At 41.1% G+C, this 22,709-nt stretch overlaps 1 protein-coding gene across 2 annotated transcripts in view; it reads left to right on the top strand.

Annotated features, from left to right (window-relative positions):
• LOC141787433 (transcription initiation factor TFIID subunit 4) overlaps positions 1 to 22,709 on the top strand; it is a 129,153-nt gene that overhangs the window by 27,644 nt on the left and 78,800 nt on the right. For both annotated transcript variants that reach the window (XM_074665784.1, XM_074665783.1), the window contains 4 exons: positions 479 to 593; positions 8,553 to 8,722; positions 14,875 to 15,005; positions 19,874 to 19,999. In XM_074665784.1, coding sequence (XP_074521885.1) covers positions 479 to 593; positions 8,553 to 8,722; positions 14,875 to 15,005; positions 19,874 to 19,999 — 542 coding nt within the window. The remainder of the gene's footprint in view (positions 1 to 478; positions 594 to 8,552; positions 8,723 to 14,874; positions 15,006 to 19,873; positions 20,000 to 22,709) is intronic.

Here is a 22,709-nt window from a genome sequence, read left to right as displayed (position 1 = left end):
TCTGAGGTGCATACAAATTTGATCTGCCCCCTTCCCCAAGATTGCCTGCAGTGAAAGATCTGTAGGTTGTTTTATGCCCATAAATTGGAATGCGGGGATAGTTCTAAAAATACTTTCTGTGCCTCTTGGCTAGGAACATGCCTGTTAAAATCAAGTTTAAATTCACTCTGGCAGTCCTTGTGCCTCTCTGGAAAACGTGTCTCGGAGCAGGATGCGGTTTAGGAGTGTAAGGAGAGCCGGTGAAGCGCAGTGATATTGACAGAGCGACGCTCCCCGCACCAACCTGGGGAGAGCGACAGTACCGCTCTCCCACCCCCCTCCATCCCCCCCACAAGGATGACAGACACAGTTGAAGGTAGTCATCAGACAGGAGGATATTTGACGCAGATAGAAAGGGACATTTCAATGATAACATTATTCCTTGTATCCTGTTTTAAGTGTTTTCTTCTTTGTTTTTTTTCCCTCCTGTTCCTAACAGGCACAATGGGGAAGGGAGCTATCATCCAAGCAGGCAAAAGTCCCATGGGCTTAGCTGTTCAGATCTCTGGGAATCAGAAAAACAAGCTCAACGACCCAGGAGGAGGCTCTTTCAGGTACATCTTGCTAGGAGACCCCACTGTAGAGGCCCTGATGTTTCAGGCTGCAGTCACATGGGGGCAGCATTTCACTAAAATGCCTCTGCATGACTACAGGCTACACTCACAGCCCTAGCTGAGAGTGTTCATCCCAGTTGCCTGCCTGGCCACCTGGCTGCCCGCCTGCCCGGCTGGTTGATCGACCGTCCTTTCCCTCTTTGCCCACGACATAGCAACACATCTCCACCCCATAGATCACCCTCACCATCGTCCTCCTTGTGTCAGTGTCACAACCCATCGTCAGTATTACAAACGAGCTAAATCTTAATTTAGAAAGAAGGTAATTGTGTCCAGATGGCTGGAATTTCTGGATGCGGTTCTGAAAATACCTTTCGGTTAAGTCAAACATACGGTATTTAGCCTGCAGCTTTGCTCTCTGTTTCTCTCTGGTCTTTTCTCTGCTTCAGCTGGGCTTTTGTCTCAAACATAAAAGGTTCATCGCCCACATGCTGGCCCTTGCGGTCCATGTCTGTGTGAGTCTTTGTGTATTTGTGTTTGTCAGTGTGTGCAGCATATACGTGTAAGTGTGTGTGGATATGTTTGCACGTATGTCTCTGCAGGATTTCTCTGTTTGTTTGTGTATCTGCTTGAGTGCACATGAACATATGTGTATATTCTACAAATCTAAGAGTGTTGTTTATGTGTGTGTCAAATGTGTGCATGTGTGTATTGACGCTGACAGGAGTTGGGCTTGCCCTGGTGTGACCGGGGCCGATGGGAGAAGAGTCTGGGTCACATGGGCCAACGGGTTCATGGTAATGGCTGGCGTGTCCTGAGGGGAAAGGCAGTGCCCGAGGCTCTGATTGATAAACCAATAAATCTTTAGCTGCGTTGGTAATTAAGCTGTCAGGCTCGCTTGTTACTGACGACCTTTTTCGCCCTGCGGTGATCACAGTGGCGTTCTACACACACACACCAACTGGTTCGCGTAAGCCCGATATCGCACAGTACCAGTGTCACGGAAGAATCATGTCACGGACATTTTGTGGCATATTTTCCTTTCATCCAGGTCAGATCTGCACTTGTGTTAAACACGCTTTGTAATGCTTGGTCCAATAACACTGATCTTCTTGCTGTCTGTGTGTGTGTGTGCGTGCCTCTAGATGGTTTCTGGTGCTTGAAACCTCTCAGGCTTTTTCACTGTTTGCTGCTGTTTTCTTACCTGAGGGTATGAACACGTTGAAACTAGCCTGCCATTACAGGCGATCCTGCGGGCGTCATTGTGTCTTCACACTGCGTCCAGAGACTTGCAGCACAAATGTAATGACTTAACGTGCAAACAGAGGCCTGCTTCCTGCAAAACAAAAAAGAATGAAAAATAATCACATTGCTTTGAAAGTTATAAACCTAGTTATGCCAAGTCAGATTTTTCCATAAAAGTATTTTTGGCTTCATTTATCCAAATACCTACGGATAAACTACTGGCTTAATCTAATCAAGCATCTCAATGAAGTTGCGAGAAGTGGTCAGAGAAGGACGAAATAATCCAGCAGGTACAGTCTGCCTGCTCAGTTAGCATCCACCAGCCCATCAACCCTCCACCCTGCTCTACACTGGCTGTATTTGGGGACTGATGTGTGTACGGCTGTCACTCTGAGCCCTTGGTCCCAGCGGGCCAGCTGTAGCACAAACATACACATACACTCTTCAGGGCTTGTGGGGTTTCCAGTGCAGCCACAGCCTCCTGTGTAAGTGCTTGTGATGGTGTGTGTGTGTGCATGCAGTTTACAGTACAGAGTGAAAGCAGCTGTCTCTGTGCCCCCCTCTCCTCCTCCTCCTCAGCTCTCTCTGTAAACACTCAACATCCGCTGTAATCACGGGCAAGCCAACCGAGGCCCTCAACCCTCTGCCAACCTCCGAGCTCAGCCTCAGCCCCTCAAATCCAGCACTGTCCTACATGCTGGACACAAATCCATCCACATAAACACACAAACAGTGTTGCTTCTGAAGACACTCAGAGATACGCAAACAACTGAGAGAGCAGAATAATCACCAGTTAAGTTCACCGGTCCACCTTCATCATCAATCTTCAGCATTTTCACCTCTGCGTCCCTTGTTGCTCCGAAGTTGCTATGAGATAAAAAGCAAGCTTTAGTAATAATTGTGGCCCAATTCCAACTCAAAAGTTACAACCCAAAAACTATTGATGCAGAGACTTGAGCTTGTGTTCAGATTGGGTGCTGTGCCACATCAAAGATGCTCCAAAAATCCATAAAGGTGCAGTTTGCATGCCAAATCACAAAAACAGAATCTCTGTAATAGAAAATATTTTGTTGACTGCCACATCAAACCAAGCTCTAATGGCACCTTCCTAGTGCATCATCAACATAACACCTTGCCAGGGTTTTGAATAATTACAGCCTGAGTGTGGGTGTTCCATTGATTTAATAAACATCAAGCAGCATCAAGCTTGTTGCTGGATTTATTCACCCCCTTGTGCCAATACAGCTTCAGTGCTGTCATTCATGCAAGTCACAATCACCTATCTCATCAGCTGCCCAGCGAACCCAGTGCCTGGTGGCTTCTTTATTGGGAATGGTCCTCCAGTGGTTTGTGTTTTTCTGTGTGGGTGCAACAAGCCAGCATGGCCATGCTATTAGTCACAGGGATCAATCGCGGCCCCCTGCCTGGGCACAGAGACCTTTATCCACAGGGGTGGGGGGTCTGTGTGATGGGGAAAGGGGTGGGGTGGTGGTGGGGGTGGTGGGGGTAGTAAAGGAGATCTGGATGCACCCCCATCTTCACACACACATACACACCATCCTTTAAACGGCAGTGCAATCCTCTCACCACCTATGGCGTGCCCTCTCTGAAACACAGGCTTGATATGGAAACGACATGCATATGTATTCATGTGACCGCCGGCTCCATGTCCCCAAGCCAACCCAAACCAATAACTGAGAGGCTGCTCTTTAGCTTCTGTGGAAGCTAATTACATCTCTGCTTTATTAGTGCAGAGGTGTAGTCGGGAATGTTTTGCATTTCATATCTCATTCCCTCCTTTTAATGTCAGACCTGTCTTTGGATTCTCATTTGATTCGAGCCCCGGTGGTCCCAAGTAGGTAGAAATCCAAGAAAAAGAACATCCAAGGAAGAAACACTTTTATTATAGATTCATGATAATAGCACTGTTCTTTCATGCTAGTTGATATTTTATATAGCTGAGCCGTGGCTTTCAATGTAATTATCACTTTATATTTATTTTTCTTGGACTATTTTTATGTTTCCAGATTGTTTCAGTAGTCGTAGTTTTTGCATCAATTCTGAGAGGTAGAAGTAAAGAAATTAGGGATGTTGATGAATATCTTTAATTGTGATTAGTCACTGAACTTCATTAGTTATTTGCTATTAGTTGCATTTTTGAAGCTCTTGTGGGTAATTTAGTTTGTAGTGAGATTCCCAATGACCTACAAAAAGCCAATAAAACCATCAACAAGAAGAGAGATCATCTGTACAGAGTTTTTTTAAAAGTTGATAAGTAAGACATTTGACTGGTTGCATCAGGCCAACCTGAGGAGATCCCTTGGGTTCGAGCCACAGGTCTGTGGCAACTTGCACATGCCTAAACATGGCACTCTTTTGTAATGTGGTTGTCCACTGACATTAGCTGCACCTGCATGCTTCGCTCGTTGGGTAGTTGCTCAAGCACAAAGTGCTTTGGTGGTATATTAACTGTTTGAAAGGGTGCATACTACTTTTGCCATCTGAGCAAGTTTTTTGGTACCCAAAAGGATCTTCTTTTAAGAAGAATAACTAAACAAATAAAAATTGACACACGGTTAAAATAAGCATATTATAAAACCGTGTAAATAATTGTTGACAACAGCCATAACATAGATAGAAGACAAAGAACAAGCAGCTGTAATGATAACTGACCAACTAGCTAGCTAGTTAGCTGATACTGCCCTCTAAAATAGTGGTTCTTGAACTTTTTTCAGACATGTACCCCCTATGATATGTTTTTTTCCGCCAAATACTCCCTAATAAGCACAAAGCAGTTTTGGATGAAAAAAAGAAAAGAAGAACATGACACTGTATTCTTAGTGTCTTTTGAATATGATATTGAATTTATGAACTTAAACTTATATTCGATTCAAACATTGATAAAATAAATGGTGATAAAGGAATTTTGCTTGGTTGCTATATTTTGAATATACATCTTTGAATCTTGCGAACCCCCTGGAGTGCCCTGGCGTACCCCCATTTGAGAACCACTGCTCTAAAAGATGATCAGACATTGTCACATCCCATGTGTTAAGATTTATCTAGGATATAAAAGAAACGAGGTATACTCCACTTCGTTCTCAATAAAGACATTAAGTCAGCGTAAAAGCATGCGTTTAAAAGGAACCGGAAAAGAGGCAACCTAAACTGTTAAAACATGTCACTGCACAAGCATTGATATTGATTAACAATTCATACTTCACAAAGAGATGTTTGCTCAACCTGTTGGTTGAACAGAGAGTTTCAGGTGTCTTGGTTCAATCTGAATGTCAGAAGTTGCATTTAATATCATTATCAGACAGTTTCTTGTCATAACTTCAGCTTTTACTATGAAACACAGGGATAATGTAATATTGCTGGTGGATTATGTAACTGCATTAGACCCGGTGCGTTGCACTTGTTGTCACCATGGCTTAACTTGTGAAAATGAAAACCATGTATAACAGGGCTGTGACTTACCTCCGTGAGGCAAAACCATACCACTTACTTCTGGCTTTTTAAAAACACAATTGTTGTTTTTAACAGGGATTGTGTTTGCTTCTCTTTAAAGGGTTTGTTATCAATACAGTGTTTCACCGATGATGAGGTCATTCGCCTTCATGGTGCATATAACATGACTTCACATGTTGTTTCAAGCTGTGAAAGAGTAGTGTTTCTTCTTGACCTGAGTCAACGTGGCCTTAGGCATGTTTCTCTTTAGGACAGGTTAAGTTATCCATGAGGACGTGATGAAGAAAGGTGCACAGCCTGAGGTGCAGCACAGAGTATAATCCTATGTATCCATGCTTGTGTTGTTGTGTAGATTCCCTCTGTGAAGGCATAATTAGACTTAGACGCTAGAGGAGGAGAGGAAAATAGGAGAGAAGGTAGAGGTGTGTGAGATTCATGGAGTTGCCCTAATCGTCTTTGTCAACCTCCCGCCGTGGTGTCAAGTTTCATATCGGCTCTTTCTGGCCGCACTAAGGAGCAGGAGGGCCTCTGCGGGGTGGAGTTCACTGTTGGTGTGTGCGTACACGCGTACTCAAAAACACAGCATCACACGCATAAACCAACAAACTGTCGCAACCAACATTAGTGGCATGAACGTAAATGACTGTGGAGGTGAGCCAGTGAGTGGCGAGAGGCCACCCTGTGTGTGTTCTGTGGCTCTTTGTTCCCTCCGTCAAAGCCACTCAGAAAGTCCTCCTGGCCAGTCCTGTAAGCAAAACACGTCAGCGCTCAGCTAATTCAACCCAGAATCACGATCATTACTTGCCAAGTTCAATAATTGTGGGGGAATTTTTCTTGGTGACACTCACAGGGAGAGTTACAGTCTCCTTAGGATGTAGAGACTACATTGGATGTCAAATGCAATGACCCAAACACAAATTTTCCATGTCCCTGCTAATGTGTTGTAGCATGTAAATAAAATGAATTTGGCTTTAGGCTTGTGACAAATGACCAGGTCATGAAGTAAATACAAAGCCAAGCCTTGTGCAAATGGAGTTTGTTTACATTACGATATAACCTTATTCATCACAGCTCCATGATGATCCTCAGGAGCTTTCTTACTGAGCTCCATCCAAACACGGCGACACAACTGCCGACACAAACAGAGTCTCTGATGGGAATTCTGCACCGTTATGACTGAAACAAAGCACTCTTTGGGAAATCTAATGCATATTGTTATCATAGTAACACAGTATCGCAGAGTTCATTTTAGAAAGAGAGGACATGAATACTAATATAAAATATGTTGTAGGGTTTCAAGACAAGGCTATTTCTTTGCATTATGCTGGAACCTTTTTTTGTGGCGTATTAAGCAGAATTGCAAGCTAACACGTTTTGCTTTGTTATGCTTCTGATTCCCAAAAAAGCTTTGCTTCTGCTTGCTATGGAGATGGAGAGGACTAGTATCAGACTTAGGAAGAAACATTTTTCATTAGAGATCATTTGATTTTAAAGGAGTAGTATCAAATTTTACCCGTTGTAGGCTTCATGACTTCTCTAAGGCAGCAGGGTCATCCTAGCTGATATTTCTCCTCCATCCAAAGCTCATCCTTGAAAACATTAAGCTTCTCTTTCCCCCAAAAGAAGGCTTATCCCATCCTTGGTATTTCCATGACGACTGAGAACTCTATGTTTTCCCTGGCTTGGATTGCAAACCCAAGGATCTGGGTTATCAACTGTAATTTACTGCTAGCATCCCAGTGTACCTGCCCACTCCTCACCCAGAAGGCAGCTCATCCTCTGGTCAAGGCTGTTGTTCTCCCATAAGCTCCTAGATTCTGACCTCTGGGTCCTTTGTTTCAAGCACCCCCACGTCAGATATCTCCTCTACACTTTTTTTCCTCCAGTATTTTTATTGCTGTTTTTTAACATAAAATATACATACAATAACAGATAAACAGTTCCAGACCATAAGACAAACCCAAACATACATATCTCCTCTACACTTTGACTTGATGGTCAAAATACATCCGGCTCTGCTCCATCATGGCACCAGATCAGATGGGTTTCTATTCAAATCAATGGGCAAACTCCCATTTGAGCTGCTGCTGCAATTCGTGAAATCGGGGCCCTCTGTATCAACTATGCAAGAGTCCTATTTTTGCCTGATGCCAACCAAGTGGGAGGTTAGGGGGACTTAAGTTGCGAACAGAAACCCCTTTAAACTGCTCAGTGACTTTCAAAAGAAACAAACGGTATTGAAACCAGATTGTATTTTGCTTGACGACAACAAACTGGCTAAATGAGCCCAACCAGGCCAGAAGTCAGCAGGTTTGAGGTTTAAAAGCCCAAACAAGAATAGAGAGAAGCTCATCGTTGGCGTGCAGCAGGTGTGAGTTGATGGATTAGAGAGCACACAGTCAACACGCAATGAAACGACTCTGTTGTATTCCTGGCGTTAAGAGTGCTTGAGTTTCATATTGCCAGTTTCTCATGCTAGCAAAGACACGGTCTAACCTTGCATTGTGAGCTGATCACCACTACCAGTCAGTTTGTGATGGAGGCCAAAGAAACTACATAGCATAGTTACCTCCAACAACGAGATTATGTTTTTGGGAGAGTTTGTCTGTCTGTCTGTTTGTTTGTCCGTGAACAACATAACTCAAAAAGAAACAAATGGATCTTGATCAAATTTTCAGGAAATGTTCAAAAGGGGATAAGGAAGAAGTGATAACATTTTGGAGGTGATTCGGATTATCTTCTGGATCCAGGATGTTTTTAAAGAATTCTTTATCATTGGCCGTTTTCACCATATGTGTATATAACTCCACCATAAATGGTCGGATTGCTTTGCAAAACAACACAAGACAAGGTCACAGTAATTTCTGACAGATGTAAAAGTAGGATCCAGAGCCTGCCAATATTGTGGATACTAAGATCCAGAATATGAATTCATCACAATTTTCAACACTGTCAGGTCACATATTATGGTGACAGTCTGCTGAAAGGGAGTATAACATTAAAGTAGGACTAAAGTGTTGCGTGACAATCACAATATTCTTGGTGGAGGTCTGCTTTTCTAGTTGGTCTGTTTTGTAACTGCAGCTTTGACCTGTGGACAGCAGAAACACCATGATAACTCAATCTGCTCTGCAAACCCACCTGTTCAGACTCTTCCTTAAACTATTAAAAAATTTAAGGATTTTGGATAACCCCAAAACACAAATGAGTTTTGATGCATTTTTGTAATCATTTGTCTTACAGGGATGATGACGACATCAATGATGTCGCCTCCATGGCTGGGGTGAATTTGAACGAAGAGAGCGCCAGAATACTCGCCACCAACTCTGAACTTGTGGGAACGCAGATCCGCTCATGTAAAGACGAGGCCTTTCTCCACCCAGGACTTCTCCATCGACGAATTCTGGAAACAGGTGAGACAAGTTTCTCTTCTTTATCTTGCAGTGTAGAAAGATTGCAGCACATAAACAATTTACCCTCATGCTTCCACTCTAAACACAACCCAGAGCTAAAAATCCAGGCTGTTGGAGTGATGAAATCCCTTTCTGTTGTCTTCTCTGTTCGGAACATGTTGTTTCTGTATTTATAGTGTCATCACTAAAGACAGTTTTGATTTTCTCCTTCTGTGGTTCAGACTGAGCCTTTTCTTGTTTGGCCTCGGTTTAAATTTGATACACTTAACAATTCTTTCACCTCCTTTAATGAATTCTTCAGTGGCTGTCTGAACTCACTGGACCCCAGGCACACACATAAATACTTTATGGGTTTGTCTTTTGAAGGCTGGCTGTCAGATTGTCCTCTGGACTAAAGGAACAGAGTTTAGAGGAATGAGACTTGGCAGTGAGATTTTGATTCCGTCTCTCTTTATAGTGAATCCTGACACTCTGATAGCAGACAGTATTGCGTGTGCTAATCAATACAGGTGGAGAGTTCTTGGTTTGTTTGCAGCATTACATGAGAGTGATAGTGTCTTCATTACCTCTTTTTGCTGCCGGCAGTCAATTTTATTGCTTGAAATATACTCCAGGCTCTCTCTGTGCTGGGAAACCTGTGAAAACGTATAATGAGCATTATTACTCAAAATAAAACTGCGCCTAGTATCTTGCTCCTGTGCACCAGATCAAAAAACACACAGCATAATTCCGCGTGACGGGGAGTCTAGCGCCCTCATCTCGTTTCATCTCAATTAAAGTATCTTTAGAGCGGAGCACCGAGGCCTGCAGGTCATGTTTCGTTACGTGGACTCTTGGCATGGTTGTTATCCCGTCACCTTGGGGCAGAGGGGTTGTTTAAAAATATAAATCTTTCCTCAGGGGGGCACGCAGCATGATACAGGGCAGGAGGCTAGGGCGCCCCCTGCTGGGGAAGTGGCACTTCTGCAGCTTTGTTGTGTCAGTGATTGGCCTCTCTGCGCTCTCAGCTGACAGCAGTCCGAGGGAGGCTCCCCCGGCCTGCCAGCTCCACTCAATCAGAAAGCCTCGGCTGCTCCTCTTCACTGTAAATGCACCAAGTTGGACTCAGCTCTGCTTCCTCGTTCACCGTTAAACATCCTGCCCCAACTTCACTGTGACCTCCCCTGCCCCTCTGTTTTCCCTGCAGAAAGTTGGCTCTAGCATCTTTTCTTTGTTGCTTTGTTTTAAATCACTTAAGCCCTGATCCCCGTTTTTTATTCCTTTATTCCTCTTTTCGTCTTTTTTTTCTGGTAATGGTTCCAGGAGAGGTTGTTGGCTTCCTCGCTCTATTCCTGTCTTTATTTCCTCCTTTATGTCTCTGTGTCTCGTTTCCTCTCCTCTCTTATTCATCCCCTCTGAACAAACACTTGTGCCGCCCTTCTTTCCCTAACCACTCTCTCCCTCCTCTGAAAATCTCTCCTGGCTGGTCCTTTAGCTGTTTAGGAGGAGGTGGGGGGACAGTTAAATTTGTGAAGCTGCAAAACAGTGCTCCTCTAGCCTCCATCTCAGGAACAAGAACACAGGCACAGCTGGAGCTCTCAAGAAAATCTCCTCAAAGTAATGATAGTCTACTGATGTCTTAAAGGTCTGTACACACACAAATGAGCACACACATACAGCAAGGCATAACACATCAGTTTATACATGTGGACTCACATAAGATGACTGAAATGACAATGAATCACAGGGCATATATGCAACACACTCCCCAGAAAGGCTAAATGTAATCTTTTGTATCTTCAGTGTTTCTGTTTTGTTATTCAAAGTAATTCTTATACCTGAAAATGGGATCTTCATATACGAAAAACATTTATGTGTAAAAAATTACACAATGAAACCATCTTCCTAGAGTTAAGTCACAAAAGGAAATGGCTGATAAGATGTTATGTGTTTCTGAGCATATATCCATGTAGCTTGGACATAATTTGCTTTCATAACAAAGGTAGTGCCTCATACTGTGCTCATATCAAATCAGTTATACCAGAAAACAAGTTTGACCTGCGACAGGTCAACACAAACATGTGAGCCTTCCTACACAGTAAAGCTGTTGAACATTGTTGCTGGTCTAATTTAACATAAAAAAACACAGTTTGAACCTGACGTTACTATCTTGTGATTTCAGAATCATCAGTAGTTGTGAAGCTGATCTACAAGAGCTAAACTAGCTTGTCGACAATAAATACATCACAGCCCAGTTACATGTCCCAATTGGAAATTTGGTTTGATTTGAACTTGACTTTCGTGCTCTAAATATGGCTTTCGAAGGCGAAAGAGGCCATCAGTTTCAGTGTCAACAGATTATACTTCGTGGTTGACCCAATGCTGATGTGTCTGCATTGCTTTTGCACTACTCCTCCGAAACACTTGGGGGCAGTGTGGTCAGATTGTCCTTTTGTTCTGGCTATGTTTTCTGCTTTCTTTGTCACAGGGATTTTGAGCATAGTATGTTGTACTGAAGCTTAAAAATAGCTGGAAGGTGTTACAAAAAGAGTGGAAAGGAAATATCTGAGGTGGAAAGATGTACAGTCCATGTACAGTTGATGAACAGCCGATATGTGGCAATTTTGGAATTGGTATAAATACAGTAAAAAGGATCCTGATCAGTGAACCAATGACAGGGCTTGCAATCTGTAACATTTCGATGTGTAGTTACATTTTGGAGAGGGCTAAGCTACAAGCGGAGAAGTGAATCGTGGCACACTTGGGGTCACACGGGCCAAACAATCTGGGCTTCAGGGTTGAAGCATGCTTAAGCACGGTACGGTTTGCTAGTGTGACCGCGCCTTTAGTGATCTTGAAAAAGTAACTCTTCTAGATATATGCCTGATCGTAGTCCACACTTTAAAATGACATTATCTGCGCCTATGCAAGTTATTTTGAATGGCTACTTCTTAGCTTCCTGACTGTGTATTGCAGGACAGGATTGCTTTATGGCACATCAAAGTCTCTATGATAACAATACACCAGTACATGAAGCAGTTATTCTGCACTGGTCTGTTCAAACTTGAGAGTCTATCAATGAAATGAAGAGTGAGGTTACATTAGCTCTGCTTGGTAGATGACTGGCAGGACTGGTGCTCTAAGATTACACATTACAGACATGTCTTAGAGCACCAGCCTGCCAGTAGCGCTAAATAAGGCTGGTTACTAAACTACGGTACAAACATACAACGCTTGTCACATTTCAAACAACAGTGCTATGTAACTGTTGATAAATACCTTACCTTGTTGCATTGTATCTGGTGAAAAGTTGACTTGAAGAAAATTTGTTCCCATCCAATCTACATTTATTTCCAAAACAAACACAGGCCTTGTTAAAAGTCGCATCTTCACAACAGTTTGTGTGAGACTCTGGGCCAAAAGGTGGTGCTGCAGATAATTTGAACAGATTCTCCTCACAGCACGTTTAAATCCATAGTGATAAAGTGGTTAGCTTCACCAGTTTTAGGATCCTGTCCCTGGCAGGAGTCTCTTGTGGAGTTAGCAAGTTCTCTCTGTGTGGGTTACCTTCTTGCACTCCAACCTGCGACAGTCTTAACACATGCTTTTTATGTTGACTCTAAATTACATGAAGGTGTGAGTGTGTGCATGCACCTCTCGCCCAATGACAAGATAGGTTGTCTCCTTAACAGAACTAATGAAAAAAGATAATGAATAAATGAATGAATGAATGAATGAATTAACGCATATATTTAAGATATTTGAGAGGTTTAACACTTGACCTGAAGGCAGTGCAAGACAGAACCAACAGAGGACATAATAGTCTACATCAAATAGGGATGGGTACTGGATTAGGTACTTTTATAGGTGCCGACCAAATTCTGTCAAAAGTACCAATCATAGACTGGTACCGATTTACGTAAAATCAAAATGTACCATGTTTAGGTACTTAAAGGATAAGTTCGGTTTATACAGCTTTTACATTGTTTATAGAATGATGTAGAACAAAATACTCACCCAGAAGGCTTATCTGATCCAAGCAGTGCTTCCAGAGGTATTTAGATCCAAAATCGTGCAGCGGACGTCTGTATAATGGGATCCATCGGGGCATAGACAGCGCTGTTCCTAAAACTGCATTAATCGTCCAAAAACTCATGTTATTCACCAATATTCCATCATGATCCGCTGTGTGGCTGTAATGACCTCTGAACTGATGAAGACTTTGTTTACAATTGCTCCTCAAAGAAAGGAGAAAGTGGAGTCAGCTCTCCAGAGAGTACTGCGCATGTGCAAAGGAGCAAATGTAAACAAAGTCTTCGTCAGTTCAGAGGTCATTACAGCCACACAGCCCTGTCTGGAGTGACACAGACTGCAGTAGAGGACTAACCCGGAGCGGATCATGATGGAATATTGGTGAATAACATGAGTTTTTGGACGATTAATGCAGTTTTAGGAGCGGCGCTGTCTATGCCCCGATGGATCCCATTATACAGACGTCCGCTGCACGATTTTGGATCTAAATATCTCTGGAAGCACTGCTTGGATCAGGGAAGCCTTCTGGGCGAGTATTTTGTTCTACATCATTCTATAAACAATGTAAAAGCTGTATTAACCGAACTTATCCTTTAAATGCATTCTTGTGACTGTGAGGGAGTGGAAGAGTGGGTGATTTTCGGCGGACATGAACACAGCATTAAAAAGTTATAAACTGAAAAAGAAATATGTTAAATTGAAAAGAATTTACATTTTATGATTAAACAAATTGATATTTTTTTTACTTCATGAACACAAAAAAATACCAGAAATTTTTACCGTTGGGTACCGATACCAATTGCCAGGTACCAGGCATTGGTACCATATGGTTTCAAATGTGAGAGGTACCACCCCAACACCAAATTAAATGAAGTGCATCCAAAAGCTCTATGCATACTTTCCATACTGTCTATGTTGCTGTACATCTACTTTTAGATTTCAATGCCTGGATATTTTCCAGGCAATGTCAAATGATCTTCAAAATCATTTGGAAAAATATTTTAGAACCATTGACATCTGCAACAAATCTCATAACTTTACATCATAGGGAAATTCACTCTGATTTAAGCTCGTGGACTGACAGACCTACAGACTTCACCCTTTGTCGAGCCATTATGCCTGCATAAATTAAAAAAAAAAAAATCCATTGAGCTGAAGATCTCTGTGTAGCAGTTTATTACTGTTGTCCTAAATGCTGAAAAGAAGCTCATTTCTTCAGCGTTACTATGATCTTCTGTCTCTTTCTAGCTGTGTTAAAGGCCCTTTTTCTGAGGTGAAAAACAGTCATTTGTTTCAGTTTGAGTTAAAAAGCAGTTGTTTTTGCTCTTGGGAGTGTGGTTCTTCAGTCTCTTAAACTTTCTTTGAAATATTAATGTTCCTGAAAGATCTTATTTTGAGGAAGCAGAAGCCTATTAGTGTTTTTCTTTGACCTTGTGACATAGCCACATGTGTTGCCACTGTAATTATGAGGCTAACAGGGCTCCCACCATCCATTTCAAAGCCTGAGCGGCTGAGGAGTATATGTATTGTTCAGCTGATTTAAATAATTGGTGTGGTTTACTTAAAAGGGTGCCAGAGAGAAAATTATGGTAATGGAATAATTTAAAAGGAAGTTGGAAACAGATAGTAACCCTACCAAAGTCTGTCCTCCTCTCTTTTGTTATGACTTCAGACGAGTTTTGCTCCAAGGAAACTAAATTATCCTTCTGCTGTGAAAAGAGATGGTCAATGTCGTTTACACACTCAGAGGAGCTTAGCTAGTAAAGCCACTCTGGAATTAGCACTAAGACTGTGAAACAAATTAACTTTTTCCTATTTCTAGGATTTAATTGCGTGTACTAATCCAGACAGTTGTTCAGGGTGACTGTGTATTTGAGATCAGGGTGTGTAAGAGTAGAGATACTGAAAATGGAAAGTGTGTTTGTGGTGAAACAATTACCTTATATGTGCAGCTGTTTACCTAATAATTGTGTAATTGTATTTTTCTATCAAATCAGTGCAATCTTCCAGAAAGCAGCTTTTTTTCTTGAGTAACAAAACAAAAAACTGTATCTGTTTTGTGAGAGAGATGTTTTGAGATCAGTGATGGTGGTCACAAAAAAACTGGTCATGTTCTTGATACATGCGTGTGTCTCTTACAGCCAAGAAGTTTGGAGTCACAGAAGTCCCAATGGAGGCAGTGACGTTCCTCTCACACGCAACGCAGTCACGGCTTCGTACAGTGGTAGAAAAAGTTTCAACAATTGCGCAGCATCGACTGGACTCCTGTAAGGTAGGAAGAACCCAAGCTGTCACTCTCAGTCACATCTGCACACACAGACACATACTTTTAAGACTTTTATCCTCTGCAGCTTATAGCATTGCTGTTATGAATCTTGATTCCATTTCTCAAAACCATAATTATTGATTTGTGTGCATTGTGTGTTTATTGTAATGTGCTGCAAAAGATACCACTCTTCAGTTCCCTTACACATTTCACTTCCAGTTTACTATCCTTCAGTTATTACAAGGTAGAAAAGCAGAAAATTTTTACATTTGGTCTGACAGACAGAAATAGACTTGGTTGTGTGACAAAATTTCTAATTGAGCCAATCGAGCATTGATGCATCGACTTAAATTTGTAATGTTACACAAAAAAAGGAACATGAATCACATGAATGTATTGTCACTTAAAGAATCAACAGTATGGCCAAATAAATAGAAAATACATTGTTATGTCATCAAATTAAGAACTTAGTAGGCCAAAAAGGCAAATAAACCTGCAGGTGAAAAGGCTGTGCCCTCAGTGTTTTCACCTGCAGGTCAAACAGTTCACCCCCTCTGCCCTACCACTATCTGTAGCAGCTAATGCTAATGCCAACGTTGGTTTTATGAACTCCTTGTGGTTTTCAAACGGGGTGACTATTTAATAGAAAGACTAAACAAGTCCTAGAAGACATACCGAGCATTTCACAACATGTTAAAGGAGTGTATGTGAGATTTCGTAGCTCCTCACCTCGCTGTTAAGCTCCCCGAGCCCGACACATTTGGGGTTTAAGTGCTGGATCATTGCAGTCGTCCTGCTGTGCCATCCAAGGTCATTTTTGCAAATGTTGCAGTTAACACGCCGTGTGCTTTTACTCAGCCTGAAATTCTCCCAAACTTTGGAATTTTTTGGACCAACTGCTTTCTCTGGCTCTGCTATTATTCATGTGTTTACTCGTTTCCCTCACCTGCCGGCTCGGCTTTTCCTCCGCCACGCTGATCTGTTTACATGTAACGCGTACAGCCCTGCAGCCCTGCAACCAAGGTAATCTACACTCCAGTCCAGTGGGTGGCGGTAATCCACCTTTAGTTGCCAACCACTAAATGACCCAACAAAAAGGAAGAAGACAAATAAACTGAAGAGAAACTAAATACAGTAATGGTGCAGCACAGTGCATCGATTATGGAAAAATGTTGTCGACATTTTTACGAATCGATTTTTATCAATTTTATTGATTTGTCTTTGCAGCCCTTCTCTTTACTTGAAACAATTCTGAATCCGGATGTTAGGTTAAAAGACTTAAAAAGAAATTTGGTAGCTGTAGTAACCTATTGCTATATAGTAACCTAAACTGCTGTGTGACTTACTATTTACTGTGAAACTGAGACCCACCTGAAAGAGCTGAGGAGTTGCTTCTTAGCTGGATAAGAACACCTCATAGCAGCATCCATCCAGTCTTTCTAGGGAAATTAGGTTTTAACACAAAGAGCTACATTTAAAGGAACTTTGTGCAGGTCTTAAAGAAGGCTGAACCATCTCAGATCCCCAGTTGTTCCTGAAGGGCATTGAACAGACACTTCACGGGGCAGCCAAACCAACAGCTCAGTCATCTATGAATTGAAAATCTGCGAATACAGCCACGGTACACATGTACAAACAGCGATATTTATATTTTTACCATTTGTATAACATTTAAATTAGGTGAATACAGACCAACAGACAATACTGCTGTCAGTGTTTTCTGTTATTATTTGTGAGATACAGAGCTGCTCCAAAAATGTGTTTTTCCTCTGCCCACATTGCACTCCTCCAACCATTTTACAAAGTTTAAGTCAGATTTCTCCTAAGTTCTGCTGACAGCAGTTAGAGGATTGATCAAGTCTTAACTGCTTGTCCCTAATGTACAGTCAGTCCTGTCTATAACCCACTGAAACTACCACTCTGTTTTGTTTTATAAGAAAGAAAAATGAGAAGTCGGTTGTCTTGCAATTGGTAGGTCAGGGGTTCAATCCCAGGTCCTGCTGTCAACATGCGGAATTGTCCTTGGGCAAGACACTTATCCCTGAACTGCCCCTGATGCCATGCCAGATAAACAGAGTCCATTTACCGTTTGCTCTGTAGGACAGAACAGACCACATGATGTCGGCTGTCTTCTGTTATCCAAATGTTTGCATGTTGCAAGTAGCTTATCTCTCAAATGAGCAGAGATTGTGCACTCTGTAGAATCAAAACTAAAGTTTGTGAAGAAATTTCATCAGCACTTCAGCAAACACAAAAACACAACCCCACAAACTTGAATGTGGTCATGCTTGTATCCCACACACAAACACAGCAGCATGCTCACACATGCACTTTTATCTCTGTCACACTGTGTCACTTTACCACTAACGTTAAACCTTAAAACTTAGTATGAGGAATCTTTTTAGCCCCAAAGCCTTAAGTTGGTAAACAGGAGAGCTTCGACTTCCTTCAGTCAGCTAAAACTTAAAGTACAAAGAACTTTAATGTTTGCGTACCTGCATTCTTTCTCCGTTGTTGGGGCGTCTACCTCTCACAGCTCTTCAATATAACCATGAAACCACATTTAATTGGTGTACATTAAAGCACAAACCCATCTCCAAAAACCTTGGCATTGTTGAGAGAAGTGGAGGAAACTTTGAAAAGGTGTTTTTCCTAAAACCAAGAAGAGAGGAAGGGGAGGAGGGAAGAAGAGCATCACTACTGCTGTCCCCATCTTGTTTTGCACTTCTTCTCCGATTCGTTCCTGCTCTTCCTTTTTTGTGGTTTTGTAAATGAGGTGTGTGTTAGAGAGGCATGAAGCTCTGTGAAGCCACTCTGTTGACATCAGCGAAAAAAAAGAAGGAAAAAAAAAGGGAAAAGACCAAAAGACAAAGCGGCCTTAAAGAGCAAACCGGGCCTCGGCAGCAGCAGCAGGAGCTACGGCAAGAGTGCAGGCTCAGCGCTGCAACAAAGAAGAGGGAAGCTGGATGAGAGAGGCAGAGAGGAGGGGGCGGAGGGAGGCTGGCGATGAGCCTTCTCTGATGTGTCTTTGTGCTCTGTGCCACCCAGCGTCTCTCATCCACTCATGGAAACACACTCACACACACACACTCAGAAAAAGAGATTCATAAAGAAATCAAGAGCAAAGGAAAGTAGAACTAAGTAACACACAATTACGCGCTCACAGAAACACACAAACATGTAAAATAAGCAATTATCCTATTAACTTCTGATGACCTACAAAAGTTGTTTTCATGCTTTGTCCTCTGTTTTTCATTGAAGAGGAGATGCAGGGAGAGAAGTTAGTCTGCAGAAAGAAGTTAGTGAGCCTTGGTCTGCTGTTCAGATATGTTTGTGTAGCTGTGCTTAAAGTTGGTTCAACACAACATTTTCAAGGGAAGAGTGCATTATTGTATGTCTTTCAGCCAGATACCCTGTAACCAGACTCACTCTTTTTCTTTTATGTGTAAGATAGTTACTTAAAGTAAGTTTTTTTCTGATTTTTTAATTTTTTGTATATATAATCAGGGGTGATAAAGGTGAAGTCTTATTGCAGTTGGGAGGAATGACCTGCGGTAGTGCTCCGTCTTGCAGGTGGGAGTCTTAGTCTGCTGCTGAAGGAGCTACTCAAGTCCCCCACAGTCTCACCCACTGCACCCCAGGTCATTCCTCCCAACTGCAATAAGACTTCATAACACATCATAACAAACCAATCTCTCACCTTATGCCATCCAGCATTTAAAAAACTGTACTGGCTTTTTGTTGCACATCCACCCGGTATTTTGCAAATCATCCCAGTACTCACTGTTATGGTCAAGTGCTGATCTTGTACTGTACCTATTTGTTTTAATGTAAATATGTAAATAATGTTATTTTTCTACTTTTCTATTCTTTTTTCTTTAAATTTCTAATTTCATATTCTTATTCTATTACTTTTCTATTTTCTGTTGTTATTGCATTTATTGCACTTTTTCTGTGAGCTGCTGTGGCAAAAAAAATCCCCCTATGGAGGATCAGTAAAGGAATATTCTATTCTATTCTATTCTATTCTATTCTATTCTATTCTATTCTATTCTATTCTATTCTATCCTAAAAAGGCAGCATCACTGAGATATAGAGGAAACTTTCACCACAGATACAATCAATGCACTAACAGCTGGTAACATTTATTTTATGTCAAACAAATGCATTCAATTGTTAAAATGTCAGAGGGACTCAGAGAAACCTGAAAACTTTGAATCATGCAAAATTGTCCAAAAGCTGTATTAAATTATTTTTAGTTCATCTCCCACATTTGTAAACTGGCTTTACTTCCCTTTTTTCTTTCTTATCTCATGAAAGTGTTCCTGTGATCTCAGAGTCAGCTTAGAGAGGAGTCTTTGGCAACAATTTGAATATTTGTCCGTCACACTCCTCTCTTCAAGCATTATAGGAAGATAACTTGGCAATGAACCCTTAAACTGAAAGATATATCTGTCACTGAAATGTATAAGCTATAGGTATTCTTTTGAATTTAAATCAAATATCAATTGACTGTTCAGCAAGATTTGTAACTTACTAACTTTGTGGACTGTGTTTCATTTTAACTATGTTTTCACTGAAAAAAAGAATTTAGGAATAATCCTCCACTTTTTTTCCTCAATTCTCCCATTTTTATATTTTCTGTCATTGACCTGAATTCTGTTTTGCAACTATAAAGATTTTCCTGCACTTTGTACTTGAACAGAAGTAATTTTTCTGTATGTGTGCTTAATTAAGCATGTATAGATCCACTGAGAGGCAGCCCTAAAGTACTGAAAACTTGTGCTCAAGTCCTTACAGAAGTATTAGAAGTATTTATAGTTGTGTCCTCAGCTGCTGCCGTCACAGTAATTGCGTCTCTATCTCTTTACCAGGATGATGAGTGCTATGAACAGACTGCAGACGTTCGCTCTCAGCTTCGCTTCTTCGAACAGCTGGAGAGAATGGAGAAGCAGAGGAAGGATGAGCAGGAGAGGGAGATCCTGTTAAAAGCCGCTAAAGTAAGTTACTGCCACCTAACTACTGTGTGTGTGTGCATGTGTGAATCTGAGAGAACTGAGTGATGTGGCCATGCAACAGTGTGTTTTTCGTGTACTGCTGTGTTGTGTTGCTCTTGTGCGGGCCCTGACAGATGAATTAGAGTGTGACACCAGAGGATGAAGTGACCTCCCTGTGTCCTCTTAGGCTCCTGGCCCCAGGGCTCCTCTGTCCTGGCTCTTCCTTCCCGGACAAAGCGAGTAGGGGGGACCTCGTGCACTACGCGGCTGTCATACACCACAGAGCTGACACACACACAGGCACACACACACAGACACTCAAACAGCCTTGCACCATGTACAACCTGCACAACATCTCTCCATCACAAGCGCTGACAGCTCAGGTGAAACAGAGCATCAGTTCTGAAAAAGAGAAGTGTCAGAGGATCCATCTTTGGATTGTTCTTTTTGTTAGGCCTTTACTCTGTTCTGAACATCTGGTGCCAAGTACCAGAGACATTACATTGCGTACAAAGAGCGTCAAATATTCCACAAACAGCCAGAGATTTCTCTTTGAAATCAGCTGCATCAGAAAACTTGTTTACTGTGAGGAATATTTGGAATAGAGATGAAGTGAAAAGAGATTTCAAAAAAGTTTCCAGAAAAAAGGAAAAATCCTTTAACCAAAGGACTTAATAATCTGTAACAATTTCAGAATTGTTACAGTATAAGCATTTAAAAGTATGTAAAAAAAAATCACAGTGAGTAAGAAATGTTGTTTGAGTTAAAAAGCAATGCTACTTAGCCAGTTTACATTTTTATCATGAAATGCCTTCCTTGACATCATTTAGATGCAGTTAGATGAGGCATGAGCTACTGAACACCTCCCCTGGAGCAAAGCAATGGATTATTTTGTTTTAAGAGGAACTTGTTGCAATGAAATGTACTTTGTGAAAAACACTCCATGTTTTTGTAATATTAGATAAAATGTTTATTGAACGCACTAAGCTCATCCTATGTTGGCTTTATACACTTGAACTTCAACATAAGAAACTTAATTATTATTATTTTTTTACTTTAAACACAAGAGGAGTTCAGAATATCCGCCATTATTTAACAAATGCGTCATATGCACGAGTTTGTCCAACTTGAGAAAAAGCTGTGTTGACCTCAGTGGGTAAATATCATAAACTTTATTTAAGCACTTTTCTTAACATTGTTACAAAGTGCCTAAAATAATACAATGAAACCAGACAGAGCAGATAAAATGAAAAAAGGGCCATAGGGCATGAACACAGAGGAAATAAAGTAAAGAAAGAGGGTCAAATCAAATAAATAAAAAAAACAGTATACATAAAAACATATGACAGACAGTTCCCAGAGAAAGATGTCAAAGACGCTGTAGATTTGGAGTGACAGAAAGAAGCAGGGAGTTGGTGTGGTGGTGTGGGGGCTGAAGCCTGATCAGTGTTCTTCACCAAACATGACCTCAAGCAGATCCTGACAGAGATGTGTTTAGGATCAAGGCAGTTTCAAGTTTTTACAGTTGGAAACATTCGTGAACTTGGATTAAGATTTTAGAGTCGGTTTGAAATCCAAACAGAAGCCCAAGCAGGGAGCTGATTTTCCTGTAAATGATTCAAGTAGCAGCGTTTTGTACCAACTGCTGAGACGGTGAATATACCTCCTAATACTAAAGTGGAGTTCATCACAGTCAACAAACAGGCACAACCTTTAAGTCTATAATTGCTACATGAGAACTATCATCGAGGTCATGTGACACTCCTCCTTAACAGCTACAGCATGCTTGCCTGTCAATCTGGTCAGTTGTGCCATTAGAGGGATGAGCTTCCAGACTGAAGTCACTTTGAGTCAGGCCGGAAATGTGTTTGGATGTAAAATATTTTCAATTGACGTTGGTGTTGTTTCAGGAACTTCCACAGTCAGCCTTAAGTGGAAATTTCATTAACTACAGTTTTTAGCTGCTCTGTATCGGCTTTATTTCTCATTGTCTGAGATTGCCGCTTGTCCCTAACCTCCCCTGAATTGTAAGACAGTCGAAAACATGTGGACTTTAAATTGTCTCAAGCTGGAATGAATTGCAGACTAAACCATTCTTATAAATTGATAAAAAAAAAACAAAAACAAATGATACCCACTGCTTCAAAAAACTTTTAAAATCTTAAGGCATAAATTTTGACTGAATCTTGGTAATTGGTAAAGTTAAATACATTAAAATATTGTAGCTTTGTGTTGAAATCATTGTTTTCTGATACATTCAGCTGATGCTAACTTAACTAAAAGCAGAGAATCAAACACTGGAAACTCTGAAATTTTATCAAGTGTTTTTGTCTGAAGTAGAAATGCCTTAAAGACTTAATGTGAGTCCCATTCACTTGGCCAGTCTAGAAAAATGTCTTATTTTAAGTTGTTCAGAGCCAAAAATGAGGTCTGAATTGCTTGCAACAAATAAAAAAAATGTACCAATGAAGCTAGAGAGAATTAACTTGTTTTAAAACATTATTCTAGTTTTAAGCAAAATTTTGAGCCAATTTTTCTTGTTCCATTGGCAGGTTTTTTTTACTTGTTACAAGCAAATCATACCTCATTGTTGTCTTTAAATAACTTAAAACAATACATTTTTCTGGACTGACCAGTTGAATGTGGCTCATATCAAGTATACAAAGACTATTTTCACTTAAAATAAGAGAAAAACACTTGATAAGATTTCAGT

The sequence above is a fragment of the Halichoeres trimaculatus genome, unplaced genomic scaffold (assembly GCF_033239565.1).
Source record: "Halichoeres trimaculatus isolate MK-OKI-2021-1 unplaced genomic scaffold, fHalTri1.1 fHalTri1_scaffold_3, whole genome shotgun sequence".
Classification (NCBI taxonomy): Eukaryota; Metazoa; Chordata; class Actinopteri; order Labriformes; family Labridae; genus Halichoeres; species Halichoeres trimaculatus.
Note: the sequence above shows the minus strand (reverse complement) of the source record. Positions and strands in the feature narration are given on the sequence as shown.